The 24,885-nt window shown below is 54.8% G+C and overlaps 1 protein-coding gene and 1 long non-coding RNA gene across 4 annotated transcripts in view; one reads left to right on the top strand and one right to left on the bottom strand.

The window, feature by feature from the left end:
• Nucleotides 1–23,907, top strand: part of KCNH6 (potassium voltage-gated channel subfamily H member 6) — a 42,149-nt gene extending 18,242 nt beyond the window's left edge. Inside the window, exons 5-16 of one of the 3 annotated variants that reach the window (XM_071728542.1) lie at nucleotides 3,036–3,348; nucleotides 4,777–4,988; nucleotides 8,371–8,799; nucleotides 11,817–12,216; nucleotides 13,113–13,312; nucleotides 15,972–16,224; nucleotides 17,504–17,697; nucleotides 17,918–18,017; nucleotides 18,288–18,569; nucleotides 19,600–19,780; nucleotides 20,850–21,048; nucleotides 22,572–23,907. In XM_071728542.1, the coding sequence (XP_071584643.1) occupies nucleotides 3,036–3,348; nucleotides 4,777–4,988; nucleotides 8,371–8,799; nucleotides 11,817–12,216; nucleotides 13,113–13,312; nucleotides 15,972–16,224; nucleotides 17,504–17,697; nucleotides 17,918–18,017; nucleotides 18,288–18,569; nucleotides 19,600–19,780; nucleotides 20,850–21,048; nucleotides 22,572–22,859 (3,051 nt within the window). In that variant the 3' untranslated portion in view covers nucleotides 22,860–23,907. Of the gene's footprint in view, nucleotides 1–3,035; nucleotides 3,349–4,776; nucleotides 4,989–6,440; nucleotides 6,766–8,370; nucleotides 8,800–11,816; nucleotides 12,217–13,112; nucleotides 13,313–15,971; nucleotides 16,225–17,503; nucleotides 17,698–17,917; nucleotides 18,018–18,287; nucleotides 18,570–19,599; nucleotides 19,781–20,849; nucleotides 21,049–22,571 lie in introns of those variants that run through there. The other 2 variants (XM_071728543.1, XM_071728544.1) reach the window with 2 other exon arrangements.
• On the bottom strand, nucleotides 19,756–24,674 carry LOC139788546 (uncharacterized). Its single transcript, XR_011722875.1, has 3 exons — nucleotides 23,909–24,674; nucleotides 21,799–21,935; nucleotides 19,756–20,133 (listed from the first exon to the last, which is right to left on the bottom strand). It is a non-coding gene; the product is annotated as an uncharacterized lncRNA (long non-coding RNA).
• Between the last annotated feature and the right edge of the window lie 211 nt (nucleotides 24,675–24,885).

Raw genomic sequence — 24,885 nt, 5'->3', positions numbered from 1 at the left:
TCTGCCAAGTGCTCAAGGTACCTCTGGGCAGAGAGGTTTTGGGGTTCTGAGATTCTGCAGCTCCAGGCACAGGGCCCCGAGGCTTTGGCTCTGCTCCTGCACCCCCAGCTTCTCCCTCTCCAGGTGTCTCCAGCCAGCCTGGAGAAAGCTGCTTCCCAAAATGATGTCTAGGATGAGGTGGAAGGTGCCTGTCTTCCCAGAGGTTGTGCTTCTGGCAACTTGAAGACATCTACAGCAGCATCAGATGGTTGGGTTTGTCTCTCCTGGGGCTGCTGAAGGCTCTGGGTACCCCCAGGTTGCCACTGCAGTGCCCACACATCCAGGACAACCTGGTGACCACTTTGGGGGAGCCTGGTCCAAGTTAGGGCAGTCCAGGAGTCCAGTCCATCCTAAAACCTACAGGAGAGAAGTCCCTCAGTGTGCCCAGGCAAGCACAGAAAATCCCAGTCCCTCCCGTGGGTCTGGACACAGACCCAAAAGTTTCCTCCCCAAAAGGTGGTTGCTTTGTGCACCCCCTTAGAGAAGTTGTTAAAGGTTGGAAATTCCATAGGACTCCAAGGAAAAAGGTTCAGCAATGGCCAAGGGGTGCTGGAGGAGAGGGAAGACCACACACAACCCAATTTTTTTAAGGCCAGCTGCATTTCCAGTGCTTTCTGGTGCAGGGCACATCAGCTCCCAGAGACACAGGAGGCACCAACCTGAGTGGTGTCCTGAGCTCCTGAACAGGGTGAGGGTGTCCCAGAGGTGGGACATTTAGGGACATTTAGGGACACCTCAGAACAGTTTTTTTAAGCCCAGCTGCATTTCCAGTCCTTTCTGGTGCAGGGCAAATCAGCTCCCAGAGACACAGGAGGCACCAATCCTCAGTGGTGTCCTGAGCTCCTGAAGAGGGTGAGGGTGTCCCAGAGGTGGGACATTTAGGGACATTTAGGGACACCTCAGAACAGTTTTTTTAAGGCTGCATTTCCAGTGCTTTCTGGTGCAGGGCACATCAGCTCCCAGAGACACCAGTACAGGAGGCACCAATCCTCAGTGGTGTCCTGAGCTCCTGAAGAGGGTGAGGGTGTCCCAGAGATGGGACATTTAGGGACATTTAGGGACACCTCAGAACAGTTTTTTAAGGCTGCATTTCCAGACCTTTCTGGTGCAGGGCACATCAGCTCCCAGAGGTACCAACCCTCAGTAGTGTCCTGAGCTCCTGAAGGGGGTGAGGGTGTCCCAGAGATGGGACATTTAGGGACATTTAGGGACACCTCAGAACAGTTCTTTTAAGGCCAGCTGCATTTCCAGTCCTTTCTGGTGCAGGGCACATCAGCTCCCAGAGGCACCAGTACAGGAGGCACCAATTCTCAGTGGTGTCCTGAGCTCCTGAAGAGGGTGAGGGTGTCCCAGAGATGGGACATTTAGGGACATTTAGGGACACCTCAGAACAGTTCTTTTAAGGCTGCATTTCCAGACCTTTCTGGTGCAGGGCACATCAGCTCCCAGAGGCACCAACCCTCAGTGGTGTCCTGAGCTCCTGAAGGGGGTGAGGGTGTCCCAAAGATGGGACATTTAGGGACATTTAGGGACACCTCAGAACAGTTTTTTAAGGCTGCATTTCCAGACCTTTCTGGTGCAGGGCACATCAGCTCCCAGAGGCACCAACCCTCAGTGGTGTCCTGAGCTCCTGAAGGGGGTGGTGAGGGTGTCCCAGAGATGGGACATTTAGGGACATTTAGGGACACCTCAGAACAGTTTTTTTAAGGCTGCATTTCCAGACCTTTCTGGTGCAGGGCACATCAGCTCCCAGAGACACAGGAGGCACCAATCCTCAGTGGTGTCCTGAGCTCCTGAAGAGGGTGAGGGTGTCCCAGAGGTGGGACATTTAGGGACATTTAGGGACACCTCAGAACAGTTTTTTTAAGGCTGCATTTCCAGTCCTTTCTGGTGCAGGGCACATCAGCTCCCAGAGGTACCAACCCTCAGTAGTGTCCTGAGCTCCTGAAGGGGGTGAGGGTGTCCCAAAGATGGGACATTTAGGGACATTTAGGGACACCTCAGAACAGTTCTTTTAAGGCCAGCTGCATTTCCAGACCTTTCTGGTGCAGGGCAAATCAGCTCCCAGAGACACCAGTACAGGAGGCACCAATCCTCAGTGGTGTCCTGAGCTCCTGAAGAGGGTGAGGGTGTCCCAGAGATGGGACATTTAGGGACATTTAGGGACACCTCAGAACAGTTTTTTTAAGCCCAGCTGCATTTCCAGTCCTTTCTGGTGCAGGGCACATCAGCTCCCAGAGGCACCAACCCTCAGTAGTGTCCTGAGCTCCTGAAGGGGGTGAGGGTGTCCCAGAGATGGGACATTTAGGGACATTTAGGGACACCTCAGAACAGTTTTTTTAAGCCCAGCTGCATTTCCAGTGCTTTCTGGTGCAGGGCACATCAGCTCCCAGAGGCATCAACCCTCAGTAGTGTCCTGAGCTCCTGAAGGGGGTGGTGAGGGTGTCCCAAAGATGGGACATTTAGGGACATTTAGGGACACCTCAGAACAGTTCTTTTAAAGCCAGCTGCATTTCCAGACCTTTCTGGTGCAGGGCACATCAGCTCCCAGAGACACCAACCCTCAGTGGTGTCCTGAGCTCCTGAAGGGGGTGAGGGTGTCCCAAAGATGGGACATTTAGGGACATTTAGGGACACCTCAGAATAGCTCACAGCAAGGCAGATATTCCAGGGGCCTCTCCTCTTCTCCTCTTGCTCACTTCCCAGCTGTGCAGCATCACCTTGCAACCCCCCCCCAGCCTCTGGCAGGAGGTAGGAGCCACCAAATCTCCAAGGACTTGGTTGCCCCACCACAAAGCAGCTCCAGATCCTGCTTGGATTTGACCTCAGGAACCGCAGCACTTCCCAACCCCTGCTCTTACCTCCCCCCCCCCGGCTCCTTCTCCTTTCCCTCTCCTCCCTTTCCCACCCCTCAAAAAAAAAAAAAAAATTAAAAAAACACCAAACCCCCACGAGGGCTCCTTCTAATAAAACGCTTTCTCCCGGCTGTCTTAAAGCCTGGTGGTGACTCCCTGATTTTGAGGGACTTGAAGACATCGGCCAAGGAGAACTGTGTGCAGTCAGAGACCGAATCCCTCCTGGAAAAGGAGCGGAGGCCGAGCCTGGAGGTTGATCCCACCCTACACCACTCGTCCCCGAAACAGGAACCTCCCTTGGTGGGCCCACGAGGGTCGTGTTCTGCCTGGGGTTTCTTTCGGGCTCGTCCCGGGGGCAGCTTCCACAGCCTCCGCAGGGTCTCCTCCTTGGACAACTTTGAGGCTGCAAGGTCTGAATTCCAGAGAAAATTCAGGGAAAGGAGGGCAAACTCAGGTAGGGGAATAAGCCCGGAGTGGTGGTCCTACTGGGGGAGCTGTGGGTTTAACCCGTGGCCCCTGGGACATCAAAAAAGGAGGGGGGGAGGCATCTTATCCTGTTTTTCCCTCTGTAAAGTGGAGCTAAACTGGGATTTTTTTCCCCAAAATCGGTGGTTTCCATGTGTAGGAAGGTCCTGCTCTCCAGGCAGACCACCCCATGGTGTTGTGGATGAGGTGTGAGCGTGAGGTTGTGTTTGGCTGCCACACAAAAAGGGGGTCCCAGGGTTGTCCCAGCTCCCCGGGAAGAGGGAAGGGGTCTCCAGGGATCGTGTGGTGGAAGGGGATGAGGTGCTGGCCAGAGCATTCCATAGGGTTTGGAGGAAAAAAAAACCCACTGTGGCTGGTGTTCACATCCAGAACCTCTTATGGGGGAAAAGGTGACAAATAAGGTGGGGGTCAGGCAAAAGCCTCAGTAATTGGGGAGGAAGAGATCAGGCTGTGGGGTCTGGCTTGATAAAATGGTCCCCAAATAGTCCCAGGACCTTTGGGAGGGGACATGGAGGGAGGGAAGGGGAATGAGGAGGGAGGAGAAGGGTGGTAGTAGGGTGGCTGCTGCTAACTGGGCACCTTTGTAATGTCTTCAGACACCTCCTGCCCAGGGAACCTCTTGGGTCAATGTCAAAAAAACCCCAGAAAACTGAAAAAATAACCCAGCAGGAGATGGAGAGGTTGGGACACACTGGTTACAGTGCTTGGGGGTGTTCCTGAAGCCTGAACTGACCAACTCTGGGGTGTCCTCCCTGGTCCCCAGGGAAAACTTTTGGGATCCAGCCCCGTTACAGCTCTCTTCAAGAGAAAGCTCTGAGCTCCCTACCTGGAGCTTGGGGATTCAGGATGCATCCAAGTGGGATCATCATCCAGCTCCTGGTTCAGTTTGGTGGCCACAAGCCAAGGCTCAGGAGCTTTCTGGGTCAAACTGAAAGATGCAAGGGTGGAGGAGGGTCACCTATTTTTACCCAGATTTTTTTTTTTTTTTAATCTGTTTTTCTGCCAGTTTTGGTATCCCTCCCTGGTGGGTTTCATTGATGCTGGTCAACCTTCCACAATCTTCCACAACTGTGGAAAATGCCACAATCTTCAGGGGTGGCAAAGGATATTGGGTCCCTCTGTCTTCTGATCGATGGGGCTGAGACCCCAGGAGGAGGTTTAAAGGTGAAAAGATGGGTGATGAGTCTGAAAATCAGCCCCTCTCTCAGGCATGTTGGGTTGGGCACCCCATAACTGAGCCTCCCTGAAGAAACCAAGATTTTATGGCCCAGCAGACATCCTGGTGGCACCTCATGGTGATCCCCAGCTCCTGAATGTCCCCCAGGAAGGTCAGGGCTGTGAATATCAGCTTGTGCTCACCTTGCCCTTCTCAACTCTCCTCTCCATCCTCTTCCAGAGGCTTCCCACGTCAAACTCAACCCTCCAAACTCCACCTCAGACTCGGACTTGATGAAGTACAGGACCATCAGCCAGATCCCCCAGTTCACCCTCAACTTTGTGGAATTCAACCTGGAGAAGCACCGCTCGGGCTCCACCACGGAAATCGAGATCATTGCACCCCACAAAGTGATGGAACGCACCCAAAACGTCACCGAGAAGGTCACCCAGGTACCTGGGGGTGACACCAAGGGGGTCGTGGTGCTGCCACCAGGGTGTGGGCACAGCCATCCCTGTGCCTTTTGGAGGAGAGGAAGGGAAAAGGCACAGTGGTACCCAGAGGTCCATCCTAGGCAATCCCTGTGTCTGATTTTAATCTTTCTCTGAATGCTTGAAGTGCTCTCTCTGGTTTTTTGGGGTTTTTTGGTTTTTTTTTTTGGGCTGGGGGGAACACCAGCATGAGCTGGTCGTGGTGTGCTGGTGGCTTTGTGTGTGCATGTGGCTTCATTCACAGGGGAGGCTCCGTGGGGATGGAGCCCTCAGGGCACTGCTGACCCCAAAGCACTGGGGACCCCATGATGGGAGAGGGGTGACCAGGACAAGGGGCACTGGATCCCCTGGGAGACAGCAGGTGGCACTGCACTGTCACTGCAGGGGACACGTGTGGCAGTGTGCTGGCACTGCCAGGGACACCCGTGGACACCACACTAGTGGGGGGACACACGGACACCAGTGAGGGGGGAAGGTGCTGCTGTGTCCTGCAGTCCTGAGCATCAGGGAGCCCTTAGCAGTGGGGAAACTGAGGCATGTGAGAGCCACGATGTACTGAACACACCTAAGGGCACCTCTCCCACCATTGGCAGAGCAGCCCGGGGCCAATCTCATGAAATGAAATTGAATGAAATTGCAGCCATTTGACCCCAAAAATACCTCTGGCCTCCCATGCTCCTGAACACCAAATAATTCCCAGGGGAGGCAGAGATGCCACTAAAAACCCTAAAAAACACCATCTGGAGGGCAGGGAGAGGGGGACCCGGGTTGGCTCAGCCCCTCACAAGTGCACTGAGTGTGCTGGGCTCAGCTCCAGGCCATGGCTGGAGGCACTTGGGATGCTTGGGGGGTCAGAAAGGGAGTGGGACCCTGCGGGACCACCGTGGGGGACACCCAGCACTGCCACACATGGAGACTGCCAGGGCCACCCAAGGGTGTCACCCGTGGTCCTTGCAGTCCCAGAGCCACTCCCTGGCTCTGCCTTGGTCTGGATGTGCTCTTAGGGGTGGTTTCTTTTCCATGTTCTGCCTCAAGGCTCCGGGGGTTTGGGGTTTTTTGTGAATTCCTGCCTAGAGAACATCAGGGCTCAACCTGCAAGGGGTGGGCACCAGGATCGGGGACAAGGGACAGGGCAGGTGTCCCAGTGCAGGGAGCAGCATCTGGGGACTCGAATTTAGGACTAACCCTAAGGAACTGTCCCCGCCCAGGCAGGATTCGTCCACAGAGGGTGGGATCCTTGCTGGTTTTCCCAGACATGAGGTGCAGGAGCCCATCTCAGCTCTGCTGGCCACATCTTCAGCTTTGGGGTCGTTTTTTGTTCCTGGGGTTGCCTTGTCCCCTTCCCGGCTGTCCCCGCCGGCGCGGGTCCCCAAGCCCAGCCGGTCCCTTATTCCCTTGTGCCAACGATTGCCTTTGGGTCACTTTTTCCAATCCCCTCCTTTCTCCATCCACCAACCACGTCGGCGGCTCCCGTTGTCCCCATTGGTTCTCTCCCACGTCCCCAGGGGAGGGCGCAGCATCGATCGGGTTTGATTAATCCACGCCGGGCTCTCCGATTGCCCTTCCCAGCCCTGTGCCTCCCACCCACCCGGCTGAGTTCACGGGCGATGCCACGGCCCCGGTGCTGTGCCCGCCCTGCCAGTCCCTGCCTGAGAGTTTGGGGTTGGGGACCCCCATGGTGGACACCCGGACCTCGAGGCTCAGCTGCCGCCCGGGGCGCCGGGCAAGCTGCAGGCAGGTAGGACCTAGGGACAAAAAAAAAAAAAAATCCCAAAAGCCCTTCCCGGGGTGTGGGAGCCACTGGTGGGATGTGGGAGAGATTGCTTGTGGTGGGACAGGGCTGGATCTGCGTGGGCTGTGGATCCAGGAGGCTTTGGGAAGCCCTTGGAGGCATGGATGAGATGGGGGTCGTTAAAGGAAGGATCGGGCCCTTCTTCTAGATCCGTGGTGGTGCCCATGACATCATCATCCATCATTCATCACATCATCACTGGTGGTGCCCATCACATTCCAGTCTCCATCCCTGGAGATATTTCCAAAGAGCCTGGATGTGGCACTCAGTGCCATGGGCTGGGAACCACGGGGGGAGTGGATCAAGGGTTGGACTTGATGAGCTCTGAGGTCCCCTCCAACCCAGCCAGTTCTAGGATTCTATGATCCCCTTCCTTCAAATCTCCTTCCTTCACCCTCCTGGACTGGTGGCACTGGTGGCTGGCATCATGGGGACAGGCAGGGGACAGCAGAGTGGCAGGGGCAGGCAGGGAGGAGCTGGCTCCTTCATCCATAAACCCCTTCCTGCCACCATCTCTCAGCACCCAAAGCAGGATAACCCCAACCCTCCTGGTCCTCAGCACCTTGCATTGTGTCCCCAGGGTGGTTTCAGAGCCCACTGAGAGCTGGTGTTGGTTCTGGAGGGGGAAACTGGGACATGCTGGGACTCACTGGTGCTGTGGGAACACTATTTACAAGGGCAGAGAGAGAGACTGAGGGACACAGGAGAATATGGGAAGCTGCATGAGCTGGTGTTCCCACATTGGTGGCCATGGATGTGGGAAGGCATCTCCAGGTTTGGTGTCCCATGCCAGGGACATCCAGCAGCCCTTGGGCTGGTGGCACAGAGCTGATGGCACAAGGAGGGATGGCAGGAGACCCTTCCTCTCCTGCATGGTTGGGTCTGAAAGGCATAAGGCAGATAAACACTTGTCCCAAGGGTGTTTTGGCCACTAGAGATGGATGAGGAGCTGAGCAAACCTTGGTGGCAGCTGTGGTGCTCAACTCAGCTTGTGGCCTCCCAGACAAACACACCTGAGTGAAAAGGGTGTAGGAAACCCACAGCCCTACCAGAACATGGCTCCTGGCCTTATCCATCCTCGTTCCTGGTTTCCCATCCTTCTCATTCCCATCACTTGGGAGGTGCAAACACACCTGAAGGCAGCCAAGGTGGAAAGGGTGTAGGAAACCCACTGCATGCTCCTCAAAGTCCTACCAGAATATGGCTCCTGGCCTTATCCATCCTCTCTCCTGGTTTCCCATCCTTCTCACTCCCATCTCCTGGCAGGTGCAAACACACCTGAAGGCAGCCAGGGTGGAAAGGGTGTAGGAAACCCACTGCATGCTCCTCAAAGTCCTACCAGAATATGGCTCCTGGCCTTATCCATCCTTGTTCCTGGTTTCCCATCCTTCTCACTCCCATCTCCTGGCAGGTGCAAACACACCTGAAGGCAGCTGAGGTGGAAAGGGTGTAGGAAACCCATACTCCTCACAGCCCTACCAGAACGTGGCTCCTGGCCTTATCCATCCTCTCTCCTGGTTTCCCATCCTTCTCACTCCCATCTCCTGGCAGGTGCTGTCCCTGGGTGCTGATGTCCTTCCTGAGTACAAACTGCAGGCCCCACGCATCCACCGATGGACGATCCTGCACTACAGTCCCTTCAAGGCTGTGTGGGACTGGCTCATCCTCCTGCTGGTCATCTACACAGCCGTCTTCACCCCTTACTCAGCTGCTTTCCTGCTCAACGAGGAGCAGGTGGAGGAGAAACGCTGGGACTGCAGCTACTCCTGCGACCCACTCAACATCATCGACCTCATCGTGGACATCATGTTCATCGTGGACATTGTTATCAACTTCCGGACCACCTACGTCAACATCAACGACGAGGTGGTGAGCCACCCTGGCAAGATTGCCATCCACTACTTCAAGGGCTGGTTCCTCATTGACATGGTTGCTGCCATCCCCTTCGACCTGCTCATCTTCCGTTCTGGCTCTGATGAGGTACAGGCAGGAGCAGAAAGTTCCTCTGGAGAGGAGGAAGGGGACCCACGGAGGGAGGGGGGTGTACAGGGGAGAAAAGAAAGGAGAGGGAGCTGCTCATCTTCTGCTCTGGCTCTGATGAGGTACAAGCAGGACCTTAAAGTTCCTCAGGAGAGGAGGGAGGGGACCCACAGATGGGTGGGGGGTACAGGAGAGAAAAGGAAGGGAGAGGGACCTGCTCATCTTTCACTCTGGCTCTGATGAGGTACAAGCAGGACCTCAAGGTTCCTCTAGAGAGGAGGGAGGGGACTCAGGGATGGGGGGGGTACAGGAGAGAAAAAAAAGGAGAGGGAGCTGCTCATCCTCCACTCCGGCTCTGATGAGGTACAAGCAGGACCTTAAGGTTCCTCTGGAGAGGAGGGAGGGGACTCAGGGATGGGTGGGGGGGTACAGGAGAGAAAGGAAGGGGAAGGGAGCTGCTCATCTTCCACTCTGGCTCTGATGAGGTACAACCTCAAGGTTCCTCTGGAGAGGAGGGAGGGGACCCACGGATGGGTGGGGGGTACAGGAGAGAAAAAAAAGGAGAGGGAGCTGCTCATCTTCTGTTCTGGCTCTGATGAGGTACAAGCAGGACGTTAAGATTCCTCTGGAGAGGAGGGAGGGGACCCACGGATGGGTGGGGGGTACAGGAGAGAAAAAAAAGGAGAGGGAGCTGCTCATCTTCCGTTCTGGCTCTGATGAGGTACAGGCAGGAGCAGAAAGTTCCTCTGGAGAGGAGGGAGGGGACCCACGGATGGATGGGGGGGTACAGGGGAGAAAAGAAAGGAGAGGGAGCTGCTCATCTTCTGTTCTGGCTCTGATGAGGTACAAGCAGGACGTTAAGATTCCTCTGGAGAGGAGGGAGGGGACCCACGGATGGGTGGGGGGTACAGGAGAGAAAAAAAAGGAGAGGGAGCTGCTCATCTTCCGTTCTGGCTCTGATGAGGTACAGGCAGGAGCAGAAAGTTCCTCTGGAGAGGAGGGAGGGGACCCACGGATGGATGGGGGGGTACAGGGGAGAAAAGAAAGGAGAGGGAGCTGCTCATCTTCTGTTCTGGCTCTGATGAGGTACAAGCAGGACGTTAAGATTCCTCTGGAGAGGAGGGAGGGGACTCAGGGATGGGTGGGGGGTACAGGAGAGAAAGGAAGGGGAAGGGAGCTGCTCATCTTCTGCTCTGGCTCTGATGAGGTACAGGCAGGAGCAGAAAGTCCCTCTGGAGAGGAGGGAGGGGACTCAGGAATGGGTGGGGGGGTACAGGAGAGAAAAAAAAGGAGAGGGACCTGCTCATCCTCCACTCCGGCTCTGATGAGGTACAAGCAGGACCTTAAAGTTCCTCAGGAGAGGAGGGAGGGGACCCACGGAGGGGTGGGGGGATACAGCAGAGAAAAGAAAGGAGAGGGAGCTGCTCATCTTCTTCTCTGGATCTGATGAGGTACAACCTCAAGGTTCCTCTGGAGAGGAGGGAGGGGACCCACGGAGGGATGGGGGGGTACAGGAGAGAAAAGAAAGGAGAGGGAGCTGCTCATCTTCCGTTCTGGCTCTGATGAGGTACAAGCAGGAGCAGAAAGTTCCTCTGGAGAGGAGGGAGGGGACTCAGGGATGGGTGGGGGGAGAGAAAAAAAAGGAGAGGGACCTGCTCATCCTCCACTCTGGCTCTGATGAGGTACAAGCAGGACCTTAAAGAGAGGAGGGAGGGGACTCATGGAGGGGTGGGGGCTACAGGAGAGAAAGGAAGGGGAAGGGAGAGGGAGCTGCTCATCTTCTGGTCTGGCTCTGATGAGGTACAAGCAGGACCTTAAGGTTCTTCAGGAGAGGAGGGAGGGGACCCACGGAGGGATGGGGGGGTACAGGGGAGAAAAAAAAGGAGAGGGAGCTGCTCATCTTCTTCTCTGGATCTGATGAGGTACAACCTCAAGGTTCCTCTGGAGAGGAGGGAGGGGACCCACGGATGGGTGGGGGGGTACAGGAGAGAAAAAAAAGGAGAGGGAGCTGCTCATCGTCCGTTCTGGCTCTGATGAGGTACAGGCAGGAGCAGAAAGTCCCTCTGGAGAGGAGGGAGGGGACTCAGGAATGGGTGGGGGGGTACAGGGGAGAAAAGAAAGGAGAGGGAGCTGCTCATCCTCCACTCCGGCTCTGATGAGGTACAAGCAGGACCTTAAAGTTCCTCTGGAGAGGAGGGAGGGGACCCACGGAGGGAGGGGGGGGTACAGGGGAGAAAAGAAAGGAGAGGGACCTGCTCATCTTCTGCTCTGGCTCTGATGAAGTACAAGCAGGACCTTAAGGTTCCTCAGGAGAGGAGGGAGGGGACCCACGGATGGATGGGGGGGTACAGGAGAGAAAAAAAAGGAGAGGGAGCTGCTCATCTTCTTCTCTGGATCTGATGAGGTACAACCTCAAGGTTCCTCTGGAGAGGAGGGAGGGGACCCACGGAGGGATGGGGGGGTGCAGGAGAGAAAAGAAAGGAGAAGCAGCTGCTCATCTTCTGCTCTGGCTCTGATGAGGTGTTATTTAGCAGGGTCAGAGAGCTCCACAGACCCTCCTAGATGTGCTAAGCTAGTGTCTAACTGGACCTGCTTCCCTCTCCTCCCTTCCTGCTTCCCAGAGCAGGCTGGGGGCTCAGTTTCAGGTCCCATCTGCCATTGAGGAGGAATTTGGGGTCTCACTGTGGGCCAGCCTCAAAATGTTGGCAATGAGACGATCCCTGTGGCTCCTGTGCTTGGCTGAGAGCCTGTGGGGTGAAAGGCAGCAAGATGAGGCCCCCAAAAGGGAACACGGGGTTGCTTTGGTTCCTCTCCCTTAACCCCAAGGCCTTCTTCTCTTCCTGGTCCATGGAGGCAAACAGCCCTTTCCATGGCATTCCTCACCCAACCCGTGTCAGGTGCCACCTCCAGGCGATTCACACTTTAGAAATACATTCTTTACCCTTCAAAGGCAGCACTGTTAGGTTCCGAGCCACCTCTTCCTTGTCTCTGAGATTTTTCTCCCTTGTCCCCTCCAGACCACCACCCTCATCGGCCTCCTGAAAACCGCCCGGCTGCTGCGCTTGGTCCGCGTGGCCCGAAAACTGGATCGGTACTCGGAGTACGGAGCAGCCGTGCTCTTCCTCCTCATGTGCACCTTCGCCCTCATCGCCCACTGGTTGGCCTGCATCTGGTATGCCATTGGCAACGTGGAGAGGCCCTACATGGAACACAAAATTGGCTGGCTGGATAACCTGGGAGACCAGATCGGCAAACGCTACAACGACAGCGACCTCTCCTCTGGCCCCTCCATCAAGGATAAATATGTCACTGCCCTCTACTTCACCTTCAGCAGCCTCACCAGTGTGGGGTTTGGCAATGTCTCACCCAACACCAACTCCGAGAAGATCTTCTCCATCTGTGTCATGCTCATTGGCTGTGAGTGTCCCTCTGGCCCCATCCCTGCCGTGGAGAAACAGGAGAGAGCCACCGGGATGTAGGGTGTGGGGTTGTTAAGACAATCTCATCCTCTGCCTGTGCCTCTCCCACACAGACAAATGGAGATGGAGGATGTGGGGTTTTAAGACAACCTTTGGGTTGCCTCTTCTGCACAAGTGGAGATGGAGGATGTGGGGTTTCATAGGATGTGGGGTTTTAAGACAGCCTCGTCCTCTGCCTCTGCCTCTTCTCACAAGTGGAGATGGAGGATGTGGGGTTTTAAGACAACCCCCTCCTCTGCCTGTGCCTCTTCCACACAGGCAAATGGAGATGGAGGATGTGGGGTTTTGTAGGATGTGGGGTTTTAAGACAACCTCATCCCCTGCCTGTGCCTCTTCTGCACAGGCAGAGCCAACTGTGAGCCAACTGCTGGATGTAGGATGGGGGGGGATGTAGGATGTGGGGTTTTAAGACAACCTTGTCCTCTGCCTCTGCCTCTTCTGCACAGACAAATGGAGATGGAGGATGTGGGGTTTTAAGACAACCTCTTCCTCTGCCTGTGCTTCTTCTGCACAGATAAATGGAATTGTAGGATGTGGAGTTTTGTAGGATGTGGGGGTTTAAGACAACCTCTGCCTCTGCCTCTTCTGCACAGACAAATGGAGATGGTGGATGTGGGGTTTTGTAGGATGTGGGGTTTTAAGACAACCTCTTCCTCTGCCTGTGCCTCTTCCACACAAACAAATGGACGGGGCAGCTAGAAACCCAGGTTTCAGAAACCCCCTGCTTTCAGGTCCAGGGTGGCTACAGGTTTTGGAAACCTGCTGGCTCCAGGTCTGAGGCAGTAGCACATCCCTCCTGGCCGTGTCCAGCTGAGTCCTGCCCTCTCCTTGCAGCTCTGATGTACGCCAGCATCTTCGGGAACGTCTCCGCCATCATCCAGCGGCTCTACTCGGGCACGGCGCGGTACCACACGCAGATGCTGCGGGTGAAGGAGTTCATCCGCTTCCATCAGATCCCCAACCCCCTGCGCCAGCGCCTGGAGGAATATTTTCAGCACGCCTGGTCCTACACCAACGGCATCGACATGAACGCCGTGAGTCCGGAGAGGGGGGGACCCACACAACCCCTCGGAGCTCAGTTCTCAGTCCACCCAAACACCTCCATCCCTTCGAGGAGGCGGAAGATTTAGGAGGCTGTGGCTGGCTGCCCCTAGCATTCCCCTTTCTCTTTCTCCCTCTTTATCTCTCCAGCCTTCCACACCTACTCGGAGGGTTTTTTTGGGGGCCGTTTGGGTGGGTTTGGAGCTCCGAGCCCTGGCTGGCGCCGAGCGCTTTCCTGGCTGGTGCCTGATGGTGTCACCGAGCCGTGGAACCGGTATCGATCCGGCTCCTCTCCACCCCGCCGGTTGCTAAGCAAAGTGCAGCCCGCTCTCAGCAGCAGGGAGAGGAGGGCATTTAAATAAACCTCGATCCATTTTAATTAGAGCCCAGAGAGCCTGCTGGGTGTTAGCAAAAAGGGGGGATCAATGGTGGAGCCGCGCTGGAGAGGCGCCGGAGCTCCGAGCCCCCTGGGGGGGTTGGTGCTGATGGCATCAGGACACCCCGGGGATTAGGGGAGGGCTCAGCCTTGGGGGGGTTCTGGGCTGGGGTAACAGGGGTCCAAGGTGTAAATGTTAAGGCTTGGCCAGCAGGAAGGAGAGGGAAGAATGAGAAAGAGGTGAGGAGCAATAGGACCTGGGATTCCCCCCCCAGCTCTTAGCCCTGGGCAGGCCCTTGGCTTGCTTATTCCCAGCTCATGCTCCTTTTTTTTTTTTCCTAAAGCTTGAGCCCTCCCTGTCCCTGGGCACTCTCAGGACATGAGTTTGTATTCATTCAGCCTCTGCCTCTTCAGCCACTCTTGGCTCATTAAACAACTGAGCAGCATTTGGGGATTTGCTGCTGGGAGAGCCTCGGGTTAAACCTCTCCCACGGAGGAAACCCCCTTGGGCTGGACGTGGGTGGCAAAGCCATGGCACCCAACCAGACACAGGTTTTCCTGCTTTAGTGCAAACCCAGGTCCCAAATCCCCTGTGCCCAGCTGAGCTGGCAGCTTGGACGTGCTGCTGCTCACACCAAGTCCCCCTGAAACGCTGCTGAGATGCAGCACCCGCTGATCAATCATCCCAGGGCCCCATCGATTTGTCCACCCCTCATTTCCCAGGAGGGAAACAAAGGCAGCCTGTGGGATCATGAGGGAGCTGGGAATGAGCTGGCCCAGCCCCTGCCTGCTTGTCCCAGATTTGGCCACCAGAAGGGTGGTGAGAAGAGAGCAAGGGGTACCCCAGAGCCATACGCTGCTCTCAAAAAAAAAAACACCAAAAAAACCCAGCCCCAGGTGGATGTTGCCATAGGTGGCAGCAGCTTTCTCAATATTGTGAGTTTTACCTTGATTTCACCTTCAGCTTGAGCTTTTGTTCATGATGAGGTGTTTGCCACGGGGCTGTTTGGCCACACAAGTGGCCCAGGCTGCTGCTTGCCATTCAGGCTGCTGCTGTTTAATTAGGGCATTACCTGGTTCCCAGCTTGTGCTGTGATCAGTGGGTGTAAAAATGGAAAGGGGGATGTGGGGAAGAAATAGATGGATCTGGTTCTTATTATTTATTATTATAAATAATATCTGGTTCTTATTATCTATTTATTCCTTGGGAGTGGTCTCATCCTCAGCTGCATGCAGCACAATTAGGGTATTACCTGGTTCCCAGCTTGTGCTGTGATCAATGGGTGTAAAAATGGAAAGGGGGATGTGGGGAAGAAATAGATGGATCTGGTTCTTATTATTTATTATTATAAATAATATCTGGTTCTTATTATCTATTTATTCCTTGGGAGTGGTCTCATCCTCAGCTGCATGCAGCACAATTAGGGTATTACCTGGTTCCCAGCTTGTGCTGTGATCAATGGGTGTAAAAATGGAAAGGGGGATGTGGGGAAGAAATAGATGGATCTGGTTCTTATTATTTATTATTATAAATAATATCTGGTTCTTATTATCTATTTATTCCTTGGGAGTGGTCTCATCCTCAGCTGCATGCAGCACAATTAGGGTATTACCTGGTTCCCAGCTTGTGCTGTGATCAATGGGTGTAAAAATGGAAAGGGGGATGTGGGGAAGAAATAGATGGATCTGGTTCTTATTATTTATTATTATAAATAATATCTGGTTCTTATTATCTATTTATTCCTTGGGAGTGGTCTCATCCTCAGCTGCATGCAGCACAATTAGGGTATTACCTGGTTCCCAGCTTGTGCTGTGATCAATGGGTGTAAAAATGGAAAGGGGGATGTGGGGAAGAAATAGATGGATCTGGTTCTTATTATTTATTATTATAGAGAATATCTGGTTCTTATTATTTACTTATTCCTTGGGAGTGGTCTCATCCTCAGCTGCACAATTAGGGCATTACCTGGTTCCCAGCTTGTGCTGTGATCAATGGGTGTAAAAATGGAAAGGGGAATGTGGGGAAGAAATAGATGGATCTGGTTCTTATTATTTATTATTATAAATAATATCTGGTTCTTATTATCTATTCCTTGGGAGTGCTCTCACCCTCAGCTGCCTGCAGCACAAGCCAGGGACAAGCAGACGAGCGGCCACCAAGGGAAGAGCAGAAAATGTCCCCCGGGCTTGTGTGGCTCAGCCTTCTGGGGCTGCCACCGTGGTCCTTCCTGGGGACATTCCCAACGTGATGACATCTTTTCCCTCTCTCTTCCCAGGTGCTGAAGGGTTTCCCTGACTGCCTGCAGGCAGACATCTGCCTCCACCTCAACCGCACGCTGCTCCAGAACTGCAAAGCTTTCCGAGGAGCCAGCAAAGGCTGCCTGAGAGCCCTGGCCATGAAGTTCAAGACAACCCACGCACCACCCGGGGACACCCTGGTGCACTATGGAGATGTCCTCACCACCCTCTACTTCATCTCCAGAGGCTCCATCGAGATTCTCCGAGAGGACATCGTGGTGGCCATCTTAGGTGGAAAAGTCCTTCCTTCTGGGAGGGATGATGGGTGAAGGGTGGTGGGTGGTGGACAAAGGGTGGCAGGTGATCCACATCCTCTAGAGGATCCTCTCCACATCCCTTCTTGAAGGGAAGGCTGTTTCTCAGCATCTAGTGCCTCAAGGTAGTGGATCTAGGGTTGGACTTGATGATCTCAGAGGTCCCTTCCAACCCAGCCCATTCTAGGATTCTATGGTTCTGTAATTCTATGGTTCTATGGTTCTATGATTCTATGGTTCTATGGTTCTATGATTCTATGGTTCTATGGTTCTATGGTTCTGTAATTCTGTGGTTCTATGGTTCTGTAATTCTATGGTTCTATGGCTCTCTGGTTCTCTGATCTAACTGGTTGCCCCACTCGTGGGCAGGGAATGGAGAATCCCAGCAAATGCCAGAGAGAAGCCATAAAATAGTGATAAGAGCAAGACATGGCTGGGCTGTCCCCAGTCATCCTTAATGACCCATTACCCTGGTCCAGTCTTCCCCTCAGAGGTGGCTTTTGTAGCATAATCCCCATTGAGTTTTCTTTTAACAGCTGTAATACTGTCAAGGCTTTTGGAAATTGATTTTATTTTGATTGAAGAAAGCTTTGAAAAACAGCAACTTGCTTAATTGTTAGATACTCAGATCCAAGCTGATAAATTCTTCCAGGCATGTGGGGAATGGGCCATGGCAAATCCACTGCAGCTCTGGGTGGCTTCAGCTTATGTCTTTTACAGGAATATCAAGTACTCTTCTAGCAGATACTGTATGTGCCTTAAAAAAGGACCAGGAGTGGCAGTAAAGTTGATCCAGGCCATTAGTCTGAATCAGCAACGTGCAGAGCTTTAGAACAGATCCTAAAGGCAAGAAGTCATTGAGGCAGGACAAGAAAATGGATTTTCCCCACTCAGGGTTGCTGAGCATCCCCTTGTCCATGAGCCCCAAAGTAGGGTCTGCTGGGGCAGGGCTGGGTGTCCATCTCCCCCTAACAAGCTCTAGGGAGCTAGTGGGCAGGGGATGGAGAATCCCAGCAGATGCCAGAGAGAAGCCATAAAAGAGTGGTAAGAGCAGGACATGGCTGGGCTGTCCCCAGTCATCCTTAATGACCCATAACCCTGGTCCAGTCTTCCCATCAGAGGTGGCTTCCACAGCATAATTCCTATTGTCCCAAATCAGGGTTGCTGAGCATCCCCTTATCCATGAGCCCCAAAGTAGGGTCTGCTGGGGCAGAGCTGGGTGCCCACCCCCCCCTAACAAGCTGTTTTTGGCACAGGGAAGAATGACATTTTTGGGGAGCCCATCAGCCTCTACGCCCGCCCAGGGAAGTCCAATGCTGATGTGAGAGCCCTGACCTACTGTGACTTGCACAAGATCCAACGGGAGGACCTGCTGGAAGTCTTGGATATGTACCCAGCTTTCTCTGACAACTTCTGGAGCAACTTAGAGATCACCTTCAACCTGCGAGACGTGAGTTTTGGGGCTGCCTCAAGGGGAGGGATGTGGTCAGTGCCTTCAATCTGGCAACTGGGAGGCAGAAGTAGCCAGAGACCAGTGCTGGGAGGATGCTGAATGGGTTGTAGCCTGGATGGCACCTATGAGAGGGATGTGGGATCCATGGATTGACCTGGGTGGCTGTGGATGGGACGTGGCACACTTGCCTTGGTGACCAGCCCCTCTCATCCCTCAGGCAGACAGCGTTCCCCGCACACCCCTCAGTGAGGAGTATGACTGTACCTACAGGAGGGCAAGGAGGCACAAGCACTCCCTGTGCCAACCCAACAAGCCTGGTGAGTCCCACAGAGCCCTGTTTGCAGGGATCATCCTTTAATTACTGCCCCAAAGCAGAGCCTGCTTTGCAAGGATCATCATTTAATTACTACCCCAAAGCAGAGGTGGCTGGCAGCACCTCCCTACATCCCCACCCTGGGGGCACCCACGCTGCCTTCCCTCCCTCTCTCCTTAGGATGCCCCGACCCTCCAGGCACCCTAGAGGGGCTGTGGGCTGATTTTTGCCACGTGTGGTGCTTCCTAAATTAACTTCTTGTGCTGCCCCACAGAGCCAGACACGGGCATCTCGGATGCAGAGCAGTATCACACCTACTCAGAGCTCACCAACCCGCAGGACCCGCTGAGCAAGGAGCAGTGGGACGACCTGGGCAGCATCACCACTCCCTGCTCCCAGACCAGTGATGACGAGGCCAAGACTGGCAGCCCTACAAAAGCTGAGCCTTTCCCCACCTCCAAAAAGGATGACTTGGCTCTGCCCACGCTCAGCCTCGTCACCACCGCTGACACGGAGGTCGGCAAGCAGGCAGCAGAGAGCAGCCAGTCCTACACAGGTAGCCACAGCCCCAGAGCTGGCAGGAGGGTGTGAGGGATGCTGGGGCATGGTGGCCCCATTGGCATCCTGGGCTGGCTCAGGAACAGCGTGGCCAGCAGGTCCAGGGAAGGGATTCTGCCCCTGTGCTCAGCCCTGGGGAGGCCACAGCTTGAGTCCTGTGTCCAGTTCTGGGCCCCTCAGCTCAGGAAGGAGATTGAGGTGCTGGAGCAGGTCCAGAGAAGAGCAAGGAGGCTGGGAAGGGATCCAGCACAAGTCCTGTGAGGAAGGGCTGAGGGAGCTGGGGGTGTTGAGGCTGGAGAAGAGGAGGCTCAGGGGAGACCTCATCACTCTCTCCAACTCCCTGAAAGGAGGTTGGAGCCAGGGGGGGGTTGGGCTCTTTTCCCAGGCAACTCTCAGCAAGACAAGAGGGCACAAGAGGTCTCAAGTTGTGCCAGGGGAGGTTTAGGTTGGACATGAGAAAGAATTTCTTTAGGGAGAGGGTGCTCAGCCATTGGAATGGGCTGCCCAGGGAAGGGGTGGATTCTCCATCCCTGGAGATATTTCAAAAGAGCCTGGATGTGGCACTCAGTGCCATGGGCTGGGAACTGCAGTGGGAGTGGATCAAGGGTTGGACTTGGTGATCCCTGAGGTCCCTTCCAACCCAGCCAACTCTAGGATTCTCTGTTTGGGACAGAAACAAGCAATTCATGCAGATTTGAGGGCTGCCTCACTATGGCCAGGAGTCTTTGCTGCCTTTCATCCCAAGCAGGGTTTGCTCCATCCCTCCCGTGCTCTGCGGTTTCTCTGAGCACCCAGGGACCCTTTTGGGGCTGCCCCAAGGGGGACAAATGCTACGTGGCATCAGGCTGGGTGCCAGTTTGCTGGGTCCCCATAAGCCCTTCAGGTGCTAGGGTGATGGACCCTCCCTAAGCTCCACGTATGTCAGGGTGATGGCTCTCCAGGAACCTGTTTGGTGCTGGACTCTGGAAGAGCCACTGGAGCTGGGGGGAAAAAAGACAGAAGTGCTGAGATGTGTCCTCTCCTTCCAGCCACCCCCGTGGACATCCCCAACATGTTCACTTTCTGGGAGGACAGAAGGCCAAACCACCAGCTGGAACCTTTGCAACAAATGTCCTTGGTGCACAGCTCAGAGGACATCCCCCTGCAAAGTGACCACAGAGCAGGGCAGATTGAGGCCAGGCTGGAGCTCCTGCAGGCCCAGCTCAGCAGGTGAGCAGGCACAGGGGGGAAAAACACACAGGGAGGCTCTGGGTCAGAACTTTCTCCCAGTCTCTAGGCTGCAAGGGGCTCTTTGGGCAGCAGAGAGAGCCTGAGATATATTGCATTTCTTAGGGAGGTGGTGGGAGCCCTTTGCAGATGCAGCAGTTTCTCAAGTTCTGGCCCAGCACCTCATTTGCTGCTGTCTCAGCACCCCTGGGATGGATCTCCCACCTTGCCACTACCTCCAAACTCAGCTGCAGACATGAAATGACCCAGGGGCTCCTGAGCAAGCCTTTTGCAGGCCTCCTCTTCCTCTTCCAAAGAGCTGCAAACATCCTCTTGCTGGAGTGAACCATTGCTGCCTGCTGAATAAGAAGAAATCTCTGATTTTTGAATGAAAAGGAAGAGCCCACAGTGGGGATGTAGGTTGGAAGCAGCACCCAGAGGAGCTGCTGCCTCTCCTGCCCACCTTCAGCTCACTCCACCCAGAGCCCACTTTGGAATTTTGGTGGCTCCCCTACATCCAGGGCTGGATCTCCAACCCTCTCTGTTCAGTGCTGCCAGGACTGTTGCCTGGGGCTGGGAGGGATGTTTCTGCTCCTGCTTTCAATCCAGGCCAAGGCAGAAGGAAAAAACTTCCTCTACTTTTGCCATTTCCTTCTGTTCCTCAGTTAAAAATGGTTGGCACCAACCTGCCTTGCTCCCATCTGTCAGCACGGGGCAGCTGGCCTGGAGAATTGATCCAGATTAAAACTAACCATTGCAATTTTTATCCCCCCTCGGGGGAGTTTTAGCTTTATTCATTTCCCCACTCCAGATTCCAGTTTGGCTTCACCAAAGAAAAAAAAAAAAAAAAAAAAAATTGGGCAGGGGATGATTGAGTGTGGCAGGAGAGAGAGGGCAGCAGGATCGATCGTTCTGCTTTGAAGCTCTGCTAAAAACCTCTCGCCTGAGCAGCAAAGCATCATCAGCCTCGGGGCAGCTCCTCCCCGGTGCCTCCCATTCCCGGCCACTGGTTTAGCTCTCCCGGGGCTGTGGTGGGATGCACCGTGCTAACACCGGGCTGTTCTGTCCCTAGGCTGGAGTCCAGGATGTCGTCAGACATGAATATAATCCTCCAGCTCCTGCAGCGCCAGCTGTCCCAAGTGCCACCCGCGTACAGCCCCATCTCACCCTCCTCCCACAACCTGGCCATGTACGGAGTCCTCCCGAGGAGCCTGGAGCCGCTCACCCCCTGCTCACACGCGGAGGAGGAGGAGCCGACAACCCTGGAGGAGGTAAAGCCACCCCTCCTGGAGCCCTCAGCCGGGTTGGAAAGGAGCTCTGAGAGCATCAAATCCAACCCTTGATCCACTCTCCCCCCCGTGGTTCCCAGCCCATGGCACTCAGTGCCACATCCAGTCCCTTCCTAAAAACCTCCAGGGATGGAGAATCCACCCCCTCCCTGGGCAGCCCATTCCAATGCCTGTAAAGAATTCCCTCCCTGTAAAGAACATTTGGGTTGGAATCCCAGAATTATTTGGGTTAAATCCCAGAAGCATTTGAGTTGAAATCCCAGAATCATTTAGGTTGGAATCCCAGAATCATTTGGATTGGAATCCCAGAATTATTTGGGTTGGAATCCCAGAATTATTTGGGTTGGAATCCCAGGATCATTTGGGTTGGAATCCCAGAATTATTTGGATTAGAATCCCAGAAGCATTTGGGTTGGAATCCCAGAAGCATTTGGGTTGGGAAGGAGCTCTGAGAGCATCAAATCCAACCCTTAATCCACTCTCCCCCCGTGGTTCCCAGCCCATGGCACTGAGTGCCACATCCAGTCCCTTCCTAAAAACCTCCAGGGATGGAGAATCCACCCCCTCCCTGGGCAGCCCATTCCAAGGCCTGATCACCCTCTCTGGAAGGAATTTTTTTCCTAATATCCAACCTAAACCATTCCTGGCAGAGCTGAAGCCCATGGCCTCTTGATTTACTGGTAGCTACTTGGGAGAAAAGACCCAACCAAAAGCAGAGGGGATGCTACATACATGAGTTGGGGGGGGGCTGGCAGGTCCTGTAGCCTGGAACATGGTTCCTTCCCCTCCTCTGGCTGTTTAATCCTGAGCTTGAAGCCTGTGGGCTGATGTTCCCTGGGGAGGTGTCTGAGACAGCCCTCTTGCAACACCTGGAAAGGAAATGTCAAGAGGAGCATGGTTGGGTTCATCACCCCAAACCCAGGAGTGTGACCTCCTCCCTCCCTACAACTCCCTGAAAGGAGGTTGGAGCCAGGGGGGGGTTGGACTCTTCTCCCAGGCATCCATCAGTGGGACAAGAGGTCTCCTCTGAGCTTCCTCTTCTCCAGCCTGAACACCCCCAGCTCCCTCAGCCCTTCCTCACAGTGCTGGAGTTCCCTTCCCAGCTTCCTTGCTCTTCTCTGGACCTGCTCCAGCACCTCAGTCTCCTGAGCTGAGACCCCCAGAACTGGCCACCTCCTTCCTGGAGGTCCAGAAGTTCTCTCCAGGCTCCCTGCAGGCAAAGCAGAGCCAAGTGAGTGGGTCCAGGCAAAGCCCAGGGAGCTGAAAATGGGAACAGATTTCCCTAGTGATGCTCCTGCCCAGTGCCTCACTGGTTTTGGGGCACAGCCTGACACCTCCAGCACTGCCAAGCTGCCCCATCAGGAGGGAGCATTAATGGGTTCCTCTGCTCTGAGGCTTCTTCAGGCTAAAAACCACCATATTGGGGCTTAGATGGGGTGAGGAGAGAGGTTGGCTCCTTGGTTTTCCTTCTGCCATCACCCACCTGCTTCCTTCTTTCCCACCAGAGCCCGAGCTACACGGAGATGGAAAAATTCCCCTTGAAATCCAAGGACTCCTTGTCAAGTGGGATGCACCAGGCTGTGGCATCTGATGAAACTTTGCTGGTCCACTCCCAGCAGGAGCACCATTCCCCACCTCTCCTGAACCCAGAGCCTCCCCACCAAAGGGCACCAAACACCCAAGGACTTTTCCGGGGCTCTCGTGTCCCTTCCCTCCCTGAGCACTTGGAGGCACCTTTGGAGCACCAGGACATTCAGAGACACCTCTCCGACCCACTGCTTCCTGGAAGTTAGAGCTGGGGGGGCTGCAAAAAAAAAAAAAGAAGTCAAGAGGAACCTCAACTGCAAGCTCAGGCAGTTGATGTTGGTTTGGACTGCAAGGGTAAGACAGAGGACAAGGCCACTGGCTCAGGGGTATCATTTGTAGCTGTCTTCTGCCTCCAGGAAAGGAAGCGTGGAGTGGTTGGCTCCCAAAGTCAACATTTTCCAGCAGTTCCCCTAGAGTAGGTTTTATTTGCACCTTCTAGTGAACCCAGAGCAATTCTTCCTTCTGGCCACCACCTAGCTGGCTAGGCCAAGCAGTTCCCACCACCTCTTCCTTGCCAAGGCTTCCTCTCAAGGATGGCACAAGCCACAGTGACCTGAGGAGAACAAATCCGTGGCTTTTAGCTCTGAGGCCACTTTGCTGTCAGCTCTTTGGAGCAGGGACCTTTGTGTTGGTTCTGGGCTTAGCACAGCAGAGCCTGGGGGTATTTCAGGAAGGGAAATCACCACCAGAGGAGCAGGAAATCTCCAGAGTGCAGTCCTGAGGGGAGCTGCAGGTGGGAAGCTTGACACAAGGACAGAATTTATCCTTGTCCTACTTGACTGCCACTGAGAACCAAAGGGCCAACAGCTCCTGCCACTACACTATGCTTCAGCACGAGTCCTAGGGCACTGACTTCTCCAGCAAGGCCAACTCAACCTTGCAAACCCCCCCAAACCCATCCTACAACTCCCCTGAAAAAAAAAAACCCAACTGGTCACCGGCCTGGGCATAAAGCACAAAACTCAAAAGCACAATCCCAGAAAGCTGAACCCCCCCCCAAACACCTCCCCTCCAGCCCTTCCTTCCAGCTTCTCTCTTTTGATAAAAGGTTTGATAGATGCTTCCTCCTCCCCAGGCTCCATCCCCTGTAGGAGAAGCCCACTTAGCACTGCTGCCTTCCTCTTCAGTTAGATGCCCTGACAGCTGCTCCAGAAATGTATCCAGCTCCCTTCCAGAGTAGTAAAACTGTGAGCATCTCTTTTTCTCTGGAGTTTTAGTGTACACTTTGCTAATAAAGATGTTTTTGGCACCTCACCTGGATGACAGCTGCCTCGGTCGGGCGATCCATCTCTGGTAGTATCCAAAGCACTGAACTGCAAAAGCACTTTGAAGAGGCAGTGTCCCAACCCCAGTTGCTTCGTCCAGGGAATGTGTGGCTCACGGAGCCCTCGTGCAGCTCCCAAAGGCCAAAGATGGGGTCTGAGGGGCCTTTGCAGCAAAGGGGGGGGGAACACCAGATGAGCACAGCACTGCCTGAAGTCCTCCATCCCTTGCCGAAGGGGACACAGCTCTTGTCTGAAGATGACAGCTCCTTGGGGAGGGTTGGATCACCCAGCACTGATCTGTTATGTCCCCAAAGGTAAGGACAGACCCCAAGCCCTCAGCAGGAGCTGCAGCTTTGCCTCTCCATGGAGCATCACAGGGCCTCAGACCCCCTGTGCAGGCCCCAGGCTCCCACAGCCCCACAGATGGGTTATTTCTACCCCAGGTTTTGGCTGGCAGCAGCCAGGACACCTCCTTGCCCTTGCTGTGCCTCAGATTAAAGAGCCAGGAGGCCTCCAGACCTTCCCAGGGCCCGCACAGCACCTGAGGAACCCCCGCACCACCCAGAGCCTGAGGTGCGGCCCTGCCGGGAGGGAACCAAACGCACAGGGACTCGGCTTGGCCGCTGCCTGCCCAGACTCCTTCCTGGGATGAGGCGCCTCAACGCTCCCCAAAACAACCCCCCCCATAATTAACCTTTCGTTAATTAGACCCAAACCCGCCCTCAGCCGCCACCGGGAGGACGCGGGACTCGAACCCGCGGCCCCGCCGAGCGCCTCAAGCGGCCCCGCCCGCCTCGGGGCTGCCGTGACTGACAGCACTTCCAGCCAATCGCTTCTCGAGAAAGGCCTCGTGGTCCCGCCTCAGGGCACTGCGACCCCCGGGAGCCAATGAGATGTCGAGAACCAGCGCGGCCTCCCCCCCCCCCCCCCCTCCCAACCCTGGGGGCGGGGCCAAACCCAACGGTAG

This window comes from Heliangelus exortis, chromosome 29, assembly GCF_036169615.1.
Source record: "Heliangelus exortis chromosome 29, bHelExo1.hap1, whole genome shotgun sequence".
In the NCBI taxonomy this organism is placed as follows: Eukaryota; Metazoa; Chordata; class Aves; order Apodiformes; family Trochilidae; genus Heliangelus; species Heliangelus exortis.
This window is presented reverse-complemented; position numbering and strand designations above follow the sequence as displayed.